Raw genomic sequence first — 15,211 nt, 5'->3', positions numbered from 1 at the left:
GTACTAAAGTATGCCATGCTATGTATTTTTAAATGTAGCATATTATCATAGCCACATTTCACTCTCCTTCTTTCTTTCAGTACACTTTTTGGAACTTTGTACCGAAGAATTTATTTGAGCAATTCCGAAGAATAGCAAACTTTTATTTTCTCATCATTTTTCTTGTACAGGTAATGTATACCTGTTTCTTTAGTTCTCATCTATCTATCTATCTATCTATCTATCTATCTATCTAATCATTATATACCTTATATCTAAGGTATTTTTAAATTAAATGTTTCAGTCTTCAAGTATGATTAATTTTGGTAAAAATGGAAAAGGCAACTAAGATCTGACAAAAAGTATTTCTGCTGTGAGATGTCTTTGCACAACATTTTAGGAACCACAATGAAGAGTGACATTCTGCATCTATTTTTGAATAAGTAAGGCTGCTTTCCTAAGTACATCTACTAGGAAGTACATCCCATTAAACAAAGTGGATTTACTTCAAATTAACATTTCTAAGACTGGACTATAAGATTATCTAAATATGTTAAATTAGAAAATTATATGAAACTCGTATCTAATTAATTCAATAATTAGATGCATTGCAAAACCAATACAATACTTGGGTTAGATATTAGAGGGTATTTCGTTGCAAGTTGGAGCAGAAATGGATAGTTGCATTCCCATTTCCATGTATATTGTGTTGCTTGAGCTGTAGTGGTACTGTTTGAATCGCTGTGGCTGAAGTAGTCCCATTTCGTACATTACATTTTTAGGTGTACCTAAAAACTTAAGGTGTGAGTGCAGGAAGCATATGTTTGCAAACACATGTATCATGTAGATATATTTGTTCGGGAGTATGGTTGGGGTTCCCTGTTGAGTGTGTATTTGGTGGACAACCAGATTTGTTTCCGCAATAATATGTAGCGATATGCTGTCTACTAAGTACGTTAAGCTGAATTTGTCAATATAGCTGAACTTCTCCAAGTTGTTACAGAAGTGATGTGCTAATCACTGGTTATTACTTTAATATTCAAATTGTTGTCAAAGGTCTACATAGGAACAGAAACTACTTTTTAAAACCAATTATTGTTTTGTTTTTGTTTTTTTTAAACAGAACAACTTGAAAATTAATGCTTTTATTTTTCAAATGCTGTTTTGTAAAAACTTGTGGTAATTCTTTGTTTTCCAGTTAATTATTGACACACCAACTAGTCCAGTGACAAGTGGGCTTCCACTTTTCTTTGTCATCACTGTAACAGCTATAAAACAGGTAAGAGTCTTGCTTGTCAAAAGTAAAGGTAGCATAATATCTTCCTGCTTTGTTTTTAAATTTCCTTTTTTATTCACTGTAAGAACATAAGAGTCATGCTGGATCAGACCAAGGGTCCATCTAGTGCATCATTCTGTTCACACAGTGGCCAACCAGCTGTTGACCAGGAACCCACAAGCAGGGCATGAGCGCAACATCACTCTCCCACTCATGTTCCCCAGCAACTGGTGTACATAGGCTCACTGCCTCTGATACTGGAGGTAGCACATAGCCATCAGGACTAGTACCCATTACTATCCCATCCTGAAGTCTTGAGGAGGTGAACAAAGACCTAGTTCAGATGATAGGACAGCCCACAGTGAGATAATTAACCCTTGGGGTGCTGGGACAGGTGCTCTCTGCCATTATGAATATGCAAGCCTCACCTATGGGTTGTTCTGGTTTGTTGTGGCATGTGAACCCAGCCAGTGGGGGTTGTTTGAGGGTTAAACAACCCTTGCAGAACCCATGGTCTGTTGTAGGGTATGCAGAGGTTGTTTAATACCTGCTAGCCAGGTTCACACAACATGACAAGCCACAGCAACCCCTGGCCAGGGCTTGCATATTCATAATGGGAACCAGTACACACCGCAACTCCTCATGGGTAAATTAAACCATGATTGGCTATCATGCTATGCGAACTGGCCCAATGGCTTGCATCCTAAGATAAGTGAAAGGAAGGAAATTCATGGAAGGAATGCTTCCTGTCCCCCTCTTCTTTCCTGCAGCTGCCTATAGCCCTCACCCCAAAAGTCCCTCCAGAGCACTGCGGGGGGGCTCTTGAATAATGTGGGACTGCTGGGGGAGAGGGGAATTGCCCAATGTAGAAGCCACTTGAAGCTTCTTTCATGTGGTGGCTTTACTCTGTACAGCATGACCTATATACCGCTGCCATAATGTGGGAAATTTTCACATAACACCCAGCAGTTTGGCAGTTTGTAGTCTGGTAACTCTGCTTGTAATGATGGAAAGGAAATCCAGGTGATAAGCTAGTCTACACCTTTACAGCTGCTGTGGAAAGCTTGTTTCAAATTGGCTTTCATATGGAGGTAGCAATATCTAGACTGGCCTTCAGTACTGAAATTATTGAACATCCTTGTGCCTTAGGAAATATCTAATTTATTTGGTAGCTGGAAGTATACTTCTGATTCATTGCCAAAATTACATATTTTATACTAGAATTTCTCTAAAAATTGTATGTAAAATTATATTGTTACTTGCTCCAACCACTTCAGAAGGGGGAGGCTATATTGAGTGGAAGTATGAACAATAACATGCTCAAATAGCAAATCTTGGAACAGTATTTTCTTATCCCCCACTATAGAACTAACTTGTGATCACTGCGTTTGATTTACCTAATTGTCTTGTGATGATTGCAGGAAATGCTTTTGCTGGATTTTTTTTATGAATTAACTGTAGACAAACAAAAAATCAAATGCCAGAATATTCAAGCTTTCACCATATGACTCCATTTTGTGCTGAATTTCACAGAGATGATATCTGATCATCGTGAGAAATACAATAACTAGCTTACTAGATGTATGTCTTCCCACTCTAAAATATCGTTCATGGTACTTATCAGTAATTGAAGCTCAAAGTGTATCAGTGGATTTGCAGATTCACTTTGTCTGTTTTAGCCAGTCCTTAGAACCTGCGCTATGTGTAAAATTTGATAGCTTATTTATACTTGTTTCTGTGGAGAGCAAGTAGTGAATACTAAACAGTGCACAACAGTGTAGTACAGTATTCACAAAACCATATTGATTCAGTTTTCATAAGTATTTCAATACCAGAAATTGTTAATTGTAGAATGCAATAATTAATATTATTTGTTTTTCTGCAATGAAAGGAACTAATACCAAAACCGTATGTACCTGGTATAAATAGTCTTGCTTTGGGTTGATGTGTTGTCCCCACAGTCCGGGGGGGGGGGGGGGTGCTTGGATTTCAACCTTCCACCCTCGATTTTCCACACAGGGCGCCTTTAAATCCCCAATGCAAGTCACCTCCATTGGCTTGCATTGGGGACTGAAAGCATCCCATCCATGAAAAGACAAAACTCTTTTTATGTCAAGGAGGGGGGTACTGGGGCGGGCTGTAGTAGACCATGTGGGGGACTCCCCAGGAACCCCACCCCACCCCTCCATGAAAGGGAAACCAGCAGGAAAGTGGATAACTTTAAAGAGGGTGCGGGGGGGGTACAGTTACCCACTTCCTGTGTTTCTGGTGCTCTTGCCAAGATGCCCTTTAGCCACGCTGGAGTGCCAGATGACACGATAAGCGACCGTGCCTAAAATAAACCTCACTGTATACCATGGCTTATCAGGGTGGCTTACTTTGGCTAAATAAACCACAGTGGTAGGGGAAAACTGCACACAGACAACACAAGCCATTGTGTTTTCCCCCCAAAAAAACACCATTGTGACTTATGTCATGCGAACCCATTCATGGCCTACTCTACATAGGACTAATGTTGGATACTACCCCTGGTTTCTATCTCACTTCGTATAGTCCACAGGAAATCCAAACATGTCAGAAATAACTAGAAATGTGAACACTGACATTCTTTAGTATTGAATGTTTGAGAAGTTGACTGAGTTGGAGTTATCTCATTAAAAAACACACACACGTCAGCAAGCATTCAGCATTATTTTTCAACTTCTGCCCGCTTGCCTGCCCACCTCACAACATACACATTTCTCCAATTACATTGTACATGTCTAATAGGCTAATTGATAAAGGGTTACTTTTAAGTTTGGGATTCTGAATATTTAATTGGTTATTTCATTTATAGGGTTATGAAGATTGGCTTCGTCATAAAGCTGACAATGCAATGAACCAGTGTCCTGTTCATTTCATTCGACATGGCAAACTGGTTAGAAAGCAGAGCCGTAAACTAAGAGTAAGTGTTATGTAACATTAAATATATTTCTTGGATGGAGGTGTGTACATGTGTGTTTGTGTTTTTGCTTGTGGAGGTTTCACAAATGGCAGGCAACCATTGCATAAATAGATGCACCGGCAGTTCCATGCAATTCTTAAAATTATTATATTGGCAGAACAAGCTGTTATTTTTTGTGTGTCATCATTGTGTTCTCCTGTTTTAATATGACATTTACCAAAGTCATAAGCTCTTCCAGCTGTAGTTATGAGACAGAACTTTTCTATCACTGAGATCTTGCTATATTAGCTTTTATCTATAACAGCAAAATAAGGAATTCTAAATATTATGTAATTATTAGAGTATAACATTTGCCACTGTATACAGTTGCTATCTTCCTGCCTTTAAAAAAACATGATCTCACTTAGCAGATGGGTTATAGCATAACTGGGTTGAGACTTATGAACCAGGATGAAGGCTTTTCTTCAGGGAGTGGATCAGGCTGCAATTTAAGGAGCAGGTAACTTTAGACCCTCATCTGTCCTTAAGGTATGCAGTACTGGTGGTGTACACTATGAACATCAGGAGAAACTTCCTGACTGTTAGAGCAATATGACAATGGAATCAATTACCTAGGGAGGTAGTGGGCTCTCCCACACTGGAGGCATTCAAGATGAGGCTGGACAGCCATCTGGCAGGGATGCTCTGACTTGGATTCCTGCATTGAGCAGGGAGTTGGACTCAGTGGTCTTATAAGCCCCTCCCAACCCTACTATTCTGTGGTTTTATGATTCTGTGAGATGGCCGTAAGAGGGCCTTCACTTGTGGCCTTTTAGTGGCTGATTTTATGTACTGAGTACACAGGTCCAACCAATGGGCCTAATTCATAGCAGTGGCAGGGGGATTGCCCTTGGGTGGATGTTGCATAAATGCAATGTGTTTGTGATACTGTCTTAGAGATTCCATTTCATCCCATATGCCGTGGCTGCTGTTGGCAAATTTTTTGTCAGGGATTTACTGTATGTTGGCAGTAAGTGTTGGATTTTCACTTAAATTAGCCAAGGCCAGTCCTTGGGAAAACAAAACGTGTTCTGCATTTTATCCCCTCTCTAAATGGAGGATGGACAATTAACAACTATAAAAAGTTCCTATCTTCATTTTTTTATAAAGCAGAAGGTATTCCATATGTTTCAAAATTCCATCAAAACGGGGCATTCCAAACGTTAAAATATTCCATGTAGGAATGAATGTGTTTCAGTTCTGTAGTTCATAACATGTTTGTTAATTGCATTGATACTTTGCTGTTCCTTCAAGGAGCTCATGGTGGCATCTACAGTCTTCCCCACACCTGATTTTGTCCTCACAAAAATCCCGTGAGGTAGATTAGGCTGAGACAGAGTGTTATCCAGTGAGCTTCGTGGTCAAGTGGGGATTTGAAGCCAGGTTTCCCCAGTCCTAGTCCGTCACCCTAACCACTACACCACAGATGTGAATCCCTGCAGTGATGGCCAAGACATTTTAGTGTCTGAGGTATAAAAGCCAAAGAGGTAAAAATAAACTAAATAATTGACCACTTGCTCTCCTTTAATATTATTCCAAAATCTATTGCCTGAGGCAGGCTACTTCAGTCTGCCTGATTAGTAACGATGGCCCTGAATCCCTGTATATGTACACAATATTGGAAACCACCATATAGAATTTGGTAAGGCCTTAGTTGAATCCACTTTGGGTGGATGCCACTTGCACTGTCATTCAGGATTTCTAAAGGAATTGGGGATGAGGTTGTTGACAAGGAAGGTTTGAGGGGAGGGTGGAAGATCAATAAGACTGGTATTCTTACAGATAGTAATTGTACTTTGTAATTTGAACCTTGCATCTCTTGAGAGCATCGAACCAACAGCTGTAAAGAGTTATATTTGATCTAACTCTGGGCTCAATGTATCTTTCTCTCTCTTTTAATGATTCCCTATCATGATAAACTCCTGTGGCTTTATGATATGTCTCTAAAGTTCCTTGAGTTCCTTGCGAGAGGGAGAAAGGCGGGGTATAAATGCAATAAATAAATAAATAAATAAATAAATAAATAAAGTGGTTTCTAGTCTAGGATTTTGGTAGTTTGAACACTAACATTTTTAGTCAGAAGGCTCCTATATGGTCTTGAATAGTGCAAGAAGGATAATCTTTGTATTTTTTTGTCTGTTGGTCTAAGTTCAATTTCATAAAGCAGTTTAGGGCACAATCCTATGCATGATTAGACAGAAAAAGTCCTACAGCTCTCAGCATTGGCTGGGGAATGCTGGGAGTTATAGGACTCTTTTCTGTCTAAATGTGCATAGGATTGCACCCTTAGAAACATAAACTTGTGTGTGTGTGTGGCGCGTGTGCACGTGTCTATAAGTGTCACCATAAGCCTTACTTCAGTTTTCACCCACAAAACCTCCATGTTTTGATGTTGGTCACTATATGCCTTGGCAGATGCCAATGGAAGCAGCTTTCTTGCTTTTCTAAAGTCTTTTTTCCATGGCTGGGTGCAGTGCGTTCTGTATTTGTGTTTCATAGGATATGAGTAGGGAAGCAAGAGACAAAATTCTATATACTAATATCAATCTCTTTCTCCAAGTGTGTATCCTTATGTAGCCAAAGTGGCACTATCCACACGAGAGAGAGAGAGAGAGAGAGAGAGAGAGAGGATATCCGAGAGAGGATATCCTCAAAAAAATATTTTGGAAAAAGAACCCTAAGGTGGAGATGGGACCAAAACAGGCCAGTGAGGACTGAGTACCCTCAGTGGGCATAGAATGCTAACCCCAGTTTTCTGGGGCAGAGAATAGGGAATGGATCACAGTATCCTGGAAGAAGGCATGCTGGAACACTAAACAGGAACCCTTCACGCGGCAACATTTTGTTGCAGGTCCCACTTGTGGTATTTGTAATGGCCATTATGGTTTCTGCCATAAGGATCTAGTTGGCCTCCTGAAGATGATCTACACTACACGTTCATGTACAAATATGTAGGCTGCAATACTGTGTACACATATTAGGGAGTAAGTGCCTTTGAATACAGGGGACTTAACTTCTGAATAAACATGCAAAGGATTGTTCTGTTAATTAAGGAAGAGAGTGATTCAAAGTTAATCCCTTTCTGGAAACTAAAAAGACTTTCCATTATATGTTACAGAACACCTCCTGCTGAGGACAATTTTAAAAAACAAACCCACATATTATAGCTACCACAGACTAATTGAAGTTGAAACACATATGAGCTGTTACGTTGTCCATCAGCCTTCCGTATGCAGTTCATCATGCAGAACAGGCAGTTTGCTGCACAGCTCCAAAATGATGGGGGGAAATTCTGTGATCTATGTGGTGAACCACATCACCAAATAAGACACCTGCATAGTGTCATCTAACATGTACAGAGTCCTGAAGCAGGAATAGATAGATACATATGGGTAGAGAGCAGGGAGGAGAAATAAATAGTGAGGTCAAATGACCCTACTGTTTATTATTATTTATTAATACAATTATTAAGAATAGAAGTATTATTGATATTAATATGCTGTAATAAAATATCTAGGGTGGCTGCGGTGGCTTAGTGGTTAAGACGCTGAACTGCAGACTGGAAGGTCGGCAGGTCAGCAGTTCGAGACCCGAGTGCTGCATGACGGAGTGAGCTCCCGTCTTCGGTCCCAGCTTCTGCCAACCTAGCAGTTCGAAAGCAAGAAATTGCAAGTAGATAAATAGGTACCGCCTCGGCGGGAAAGGTAACAGCGTTCCGTGCACCTGGGTGTTCAGTCATGCCGGCCACATGACCACGGAAGCGTCTTCGGACAGCGCTGGCTCTTCGGCTTAGAAACGGGGATGAGCACCGCACCCTAGAGTCGGACACGACTGGTTGGGGACACCTTTACCTTTAATAAAATATCTAAGCAGTTTATATGCCAAAGTATTAAAAATCACTATTTAAATAATTAATAAAGAATTACAACTAGAACAAAAATAAATAACAGAAAAATTAAAACAATGGAAAAACAAAAATGGAAAGCAATCAAATGGAGCACCTTTTGCTGCAACAGACTAACACGGCTACCCTCTGGAGGTTTCTAATACCTGGAATGGTTTAAAGCAGATGACTGTTCTTTAATATTTTGTTGTTCCAGCTGCATGTTTTTGATAGTGTTTTGGCTACTAGTGTACTTCACTTACAGTGCAATCCTATGCATGTCTACTGAGTTCAATGGGAGTTACTCCCAGGTAATATATAGGATTGAAGCCTGAGTGTCCTTAGTTTTCCTACAACAAATACATTAAAAAAAAATATGTATGGATGCACCCGCGCTCACCTATCCCAGCCTTCACCCCTCCAAATATTTTGGACTTCAGTTCCCAACAGCATGCCCAGTGGTGACGAATGCTGGGAATTGTAGTCCAAAACATCTGGGTGGCACCAGGTTGGGGAAGGCTGTCCTATCTATACACAGGAGATTCCATAGGGAGACTAAGAACAAAAGAACACATCTGCTAGATCAGGCCAATGGTGCATTCTAGCACAGCATCCTATTTCCAGTAATGGCCATCCTGTTGCTTCTAGGAAACCCACAAGCAGAGTAGGAAAGTAACCACCCTCCCCTGTTCTTTGTCTCCAGTATCTTATATTTAGAGGTAAAGTGCTTCTGAATGTGAAGGTTGTAGTTAGCTGTTGTGGCTATGTAAAAGATTATCAGCCTAAATGTAACTTTTGAGTGTTCGCTTCTCTTTGTAAATTATGTCGTTTATATTCTCTTAAATGATGTTTTGTTAGGCCAAATAGGTCAATGATGATCCTTTCTCATTTCTCTAGAGAGAGCTTTGCATATAGTTTTACTCCAGAAAAGCATGAAAAATGAATGTATCATTGTGGCAACGTGTTCACATTATTCATCCTGCTCTAGAGCTAAAAACAAAAAACCATTACCTAGAAACACCTCTCTTTTTTTTTTTTTTTACAAAAGGAGACTGCTTATACAATAATTTGGATTATTTTATGTGTGTGTTTTTAACAACTTGTGTTTTCTATTTAAAAGCTTGCAGTCCTAAAAATAAAACTTGTTGACATGTTATCTGTGTTCACATAATCTGTATAAATGTAAACTAATTCTGTTACTGTGTGTGGGCTTTTTGTATATTGGTAGCGAAAAACTGGTATCACTCTCTTTGAACATCTCAAGTTAGGCTTGTTAGCTATAGTGCAAACGGACAGCATGTTTGCTCAGACTTAGGTTCCATTATGTTCAATGCGGCTTACTCAAAAACACTGTGTTTAGAATAGACGCCTCGGGTACAGGAACTGCAAAGAAGATGACAATGGCAACAGTGGTGAAAAGCTTACATTTCTTACTCTAGTAGTGATTGTTTCTCCCCTTACACACACTTTCTAGGTTGGAGATATTGTGATGGTGAAAGAAGACGAGACATTCCCTTGTGACTTAATATTGTTGTCAAGTAGTCGGGCAGATGGAACGTGTTTTGTTACAACAGCAAGCTTGGATGGCGAGTCCAGTCATAAGGTAATTGAATGTTTCTGTTTCTTTATATATCTGCTTACTCTGAGTAGGGTGATTGCCTTAAACCTTTTTACCCTACAACGAATCCCCCCTTTTTCTTATCTATGTTGGAGGTACTGTAATTGCAAAAGAATATGATACATCCCCCTTTGACTATATTTTTGTCAAGGGCAGATGGAGCACGTCCTGTTAGCATATGGGATATCAAATCTTGAATGCACTTAGGAAATTAATTGTGCACCTCGTGAAAATATGGGCTTTTTGCAACAGTTTAAAACTTGGGAAGTATAGTAATATTGGGCATGTATTCGTGTACAATAAAGCCATTGTTTACTCCATTTGGTTTTGCTCTGTTAGAATTTCGATGCACTAAGGCAGCATTCCAGTAATTATTTAAAATATTCAAATTTTTTCAAGATGAAAAAGAATTTACTACTTGACTGTTACACACCCCGACCGAAGCTTTTTTTTCACTTTCAAACTCCTCACTTCAGTTTCATAAGTTCCTAGATGAATGCACATGATGTTTAGCTACAACTTTCTTGTCCATTCCAGACATATTATGCTGTCCAAGATACAAAGGCCTTTCAAAGTGAACAGGATATTGACACGCTACATGCTACCATTGAATGTGAACAACCTCAGCCTGATCTTTATAAGTAAGCCTGTGTGGTCAATTCTCATTTATAGTGGTTTACTAAAATAACTTTGTTCATACAGAATCCCAAGTATAGTCTGTGCACATTTTGAGCTCCTGCTTCTTTCCTTTTCTCTCCTCACTTTGAAAACCATGTGGGACTGTGGCTCAGCGATGGAGCACATGCTTTGCATGCAGAAGGTCCCAAGTTCAATCCCCAGCATCTCCAGGTAGGGCTAGGAAGGAATCCTGCCTCAAAATCCTGGACAGCCGCTGCCAGTCTGTGTTGACAGTACTGCATTAGATGGACCAATGGTCTGAATCAGTACAAGACAGCTTCCTATGTTCCTGTGTGTTTCATGACTTTAACATGGTAGATAGCAGATATAAAGAGCATACCCTGCAAAGGAAATGCTTATAAGTATCTGTGTGTCTGTGACCGACAGTATGTATGCATGTTTTGACTTGCGTTATAGTTGGGATAGACTGAGCCTATAATCAAAGAAATGAGTAGAGGCTGGAATATCTCCAACAAGTACTTCCAGATAGCAGCTTTCCCAGTGATGGAGTTGCCAAACCAGGGAGAGAAACAAGAAGTGACATAAAGAAGAAATGCCTGTTTGGGGTTTGGAGGTGCTCTTGCTCATTTTGCACAGTGGCTGCATCATCACCTACTCTGGTATTGCAGCTGATTAGCAGAGACCATTGTGTGTGTGAACGGATCAGCATTTGACTTTTAAAATACACACATGCACACACGCAAGGTTACAGAGAAGGCCTTGTAATAAATTAATATATATCCCCATGTGAATTGCAAATTTTAGGCATGTTTCATTGGACCACAAGTGTACAAAAACTTCTAAAAAAAAAGGTCACCTGGAAGCAACCTTAGTAAAGGTTACTAAGGCGTAGCTCTCTCCTACCAACCCCCATGCCTTTGCTCTCTAGCAGTTTTCTCCATTGTCCCTGCACACCTTCAGTGCACCCAGAGAAATGGCCTCTCTTTAATGTCCAAGGTGGTCCACTCATGTCTCTTGCACAAATAATCTCCCACTAGCCATCCAACAACCCAAGTTATACAATCTCTACTGGCCTTCTATCATTACTTTTCTCGTTGCTCCACAAAGCTATTTTTATCCAATGCTTTGCCTGCACACTAAAACACTGTGTGGTTTGTGAAGGGCTATTTGATCTGATAAAGTATCAGTTATGATTTTTTTGTAGGGCAATTTGTTGAGAGACATATGGGGGTTTGCTAGTCTGTGTGATAATGACTATGTAAAAGAAAAGAAGAGGAAACTGCATCCTTGTGTAAAATAAAGTATTCATCTGGTCAGGCTCCAACTACTTCTATCACTATATCATCACTGATTTTTGCACAAATATTGTCTGCCAAGCTTATGGTATGGGGATAGGGCCATGCAGCTCCAGTTTTTGCCAGCTCTTCTGTCATCCCACACTATCAGATCATTGTGGGGGCGGGATCTTCATGACAACAGAATGAGAAGTGCGTTGGAGTATTACCTGGATTTTCACGGAATCAGCTTTTGTCCGTCAGGGACACACAAAGCAAAATAAGCCAAGTGTAGCATACCTTTAAAATCTAGTTTTCAGCGCTTGAAAGGAACATACTTATGGGTGGGATGGGGGGAGTAGAACTGAATGTCATCAAACTGGCAGGGGCTGCTCAACCAATGAGAAAGTCTTGTTTCCTGCCCCTGTCCAGGCTCCCTGCTGCTACTACATTATTATGAATGGAGAGCAACTAATTTTCCCCATGTGTGCAGATTTCCCTGAAGAAGCCAAACCCCCAGTTCTCCAGTGCAGCGTCTGAAGGCTCCTGAGAGCTCCCCCACCCCAGTTTTGCCACTTCCTAGCAGTCTGCTGTGGAGTTATTGCTCCCACCCCTTTTTTCCCCATGTGTGCACTTTTGCCTATTGCTTCCAACCCCCCCCCTTTCTCCCTTCTCCCTGCTCACAATGAGAAGCTGCAGTAAACCCAAAAGATTTACATAACAACAGAGAAACTACAGAACATCAAAGATGCACAACATCACAATAGTAATTTAAGAGAGCATTTGAAAAGTGAAAGAGTGCTTTAGGGCAAGTTACTAAAGTTAGCCTTTAACTCTTTCACTGCAGGAGCATGAGATTTATTTCTTACTTCTTGCACAGAAGGGGGAGATACGTGTTAAAGATTAAAAGCAGGGTAGCTAAGGTGAATGAGTGTCCGCACTACTGCGGTAATGTGAGGGGTCGCTGCTGCACTCCTGGGGATTTTCTTAATGGGAAAAACTACTTCCATTGGGGAAAGAAGAGGGAATGGGGCATTCCACCCCCTTGACCACGTCACTGCCAGGTCACAGAGGCACGCCCAGGATTTAATGCGGGGGAGGGGGGACATGGCACACTGTGGCAAAACTGCCAGGGAGCCGCTTTCAGGGAAAAAAATCAGAGTAAAAGGAGTTTAAGAAAATGTGGCTTTTCAAGAGGGAAGTGGCTGGTTGGCAGCAGACTGGTGACAACGTCATCTGTTGCAAAGAACCTCAGACTGCTCTAACTTTGCACTAAATTGCTCTTGAAGACAGCCCCATGCTTGTAATCCTAACTTGAGGAAACACCAGGATAGGTCTAAGGAACAGTTGACTGCTAAGTATATGCCAACATTTATACATGAATTTGAGACTGACTCAGAATTTAGGTCTGACTTCTGTGCACAGCATATATTCAAACAGGAATTTAAAAATACATGTAAACATTACATGTTTGGTAACTTTGAGTTTTAGCTTCCACATTTGGAAGCAAGTGACATGAAGAACAATTAAATTTGCTTCTAAGAAAAGTGTTTAGAATTGGGTCCCATCAGCTTCAAATGGGATTTGTTTATTTGTGGGTGCAGGGAGAGTTTTTTGTGCTATGCTGACTTCAGTAGATCTAAATCAGCTTACCTACAACTCCCTAGGCTTTAACTGGCTTATCATGGATGTAATTCTGAGATGGAAACAGACACTAGCTAATAAAATAAACATTCTTTTAGTACTAATGATACTAGGTGTTGTTTAGCACATTGATGGCATGGATCCATTGGACTTAGTTTCATAGTCCCAAAATGCTCTGCATATGCAATAGAGCCTCTGCCTCCTTGCTGTCCAAAAGTACCCTAATGTATATTCAAGTAATTAATTGAAGAAAAACTGAGAAGCTCCAGTGGGCCTGTTCACATGATCACAGAGGCAGAAATTAGCCATGGTGGGTTATTTCCTCGGCTACATGTGCAAATCATGTCCTGGGGGGATTTACATAATTACCTTCACTGGTGCTGCTTGCCATGTCATGCAAACCTGGTGAGTGTGGCTTTTTGCCCTGGTTAACAAGCCACTGCAGGACCTCACAACATCCCAGAGGTTCTGGATTCATTAAGTGACTACAACAAACTAGCCTTGCCAGGTTCGCATGACACAGCAAGCTGCACGGCGAAGGTAATTATGCAAATCCTTCTGACATGCGCAGTGGGGGAAATCAGCCACCGTGGCTGATTCCACCCTCTCTGATTGTGTGTACCCAGTCAGTGTGTTGTGTGAGAACAAGAGGGTTTCTGGACCCTGGCCTAACAACAAAAGAGAAAGGAGTGGCTGGGGTTGGAATGCTAACTTTCAGATAGAGTGTGGTTATTTACACATCACCAAAAAGAGGACACAGATTTACATACTATTTGCATATGCTACTATAGATGTAAAGATGCGAATTTGGAAAGAATTACTATCACTTAATAGAACTACAATACATCTCCCCATAGTGGGAAGTCAATGACCAGGTGACTATGCTAACTCTTGATGAGCAACTTCAAAGTTATTGCTCTCCCGTCTTGGACTGAAGTGCTCCCACGTAATGGGAGAGGGGGACAAGCACAGTGAGTAGAAGACATACCAAATATGGGGTCAAGAGAAAGGAGCAAAGGGGGCTCCTGAAGTAGCAAGAGCCAGAAGTAGAAATTAAGGAATAGGATGGAATGTGAGGATTTGGGAGTCGCTCTCTATATCTCCCTCCCCTATTGGCACAACTGTGCTTCTCTCTCATTTCTGATAGGCTCCAAGTTAGCTTTTTAACATTAGACTTGAGAGAAGAGAGACGTGATTCTACCAGGAGTGGGGGAGGGTAGAAAGAGTCTGCTTTAGCAAATGAAACTACTGGAAGGGGGAATAATTTACTGGAGGGAATCCAGAAAGGAAGCTTGCAGAACTTGAGGCAAGAGACCATGCCATTGAGAAAATAGTTGATTTGCAATGGACGGAGTGACAGGGCTTTGTGATATAGGCTGAATATAAAGGAGGAAGTGACAGCAAGATTATATGCCCCAGATATGCCTTATCCACCTGCACTTAGGTGGCTGCTTGAAATTCAGCCGAGATGGAAAACATTTGGTGTGTTGCCATTAAATATGTGGAAAATTTGTTTTTTGTTACCCTATAAGCAATATGTGGAATTAGGAGGCTGAATATCTACGAATGCTCTAAATCAGCCTTTCCCAACCTGATGCTCTCTAGATGTTTTGGACTTCAGCTCCACATCAGCCCAAGCCAGCATGGCCAGGAATGTTGAGAGTTGTAGTCCAAAACATCTGGAGGGTGCCAGGTCAGGCAAGGCTGCTCTTAAATAAATAAAATACACTCCTTCCTCCTGTAGGTAGCTGGCTTAAATAAAGAAGGGAAATTGGCTGAAATAAAGAAAGGAAAAGTGGAAATGTTAGATATTTGAATAATAATAACTTGTTCGATAAATGAACAAGTTCATTTATTGTCATGTTCATCTTGAGATTGCAGTGAGACATCCAAGAGGAATATCAGGACAACTGAG

The 15,211-nt window shown here is 40.7% G+C and overlaps 1 protein-coding gene across 1 annotated transcript in view; it reads left to right on the top strand.

The window, feature by feature from the left end:
* Positions 1–15,211, top strand: part of ATP11A (ATPase phospholipid transporting 11A) — a 139,810-nt gene that overhangs the window by 76,848 nt on the left and 47,751 nt on the right. The window contains exons 3-7 of the mRNA XM_084844613.1: positions 81–170; positions 1,178–1,258; positions 4,092–4,199; positions 9,596–9,724; positions 10,277–10,380. Of these exons, the coding sequence (XP_084700739.1) occupies positions 81–170; positions 1,178–1,258; positions 4,092–4,199; positions 9,596–9,724; positions 10,277–10,380 (512 nt within the window). The remainder of the gene's footprint in view (positions 1–80; positions 171–1,177; positions 1,259–4,091; positions 4,200–9,595; positions 9,725–10,276; positions 10,381–15,211) is intronic.

The sequence above is a fragment of the Heloderma suspectum genome, chromosome 3 (genome assembly GCF_057233095.1).
Source record: "Heloderma suspectum isolate Gila_16-S chromosome 3, 16-S_ref, whole genome shotgun sequence".
In the NCBI taxonomy this organism is placed as follows: Eukaryota; Metazoa; Chordata; class Lepidosauria; order Squamata; family Helodermatidae; genus Heloderma; species Heloderma suspectum.
The sequence above is the reverse complement of the archived record's forward strand: the minus strand, read 5'-3'. Positions and strand labels throughout refer to the sequence as shown.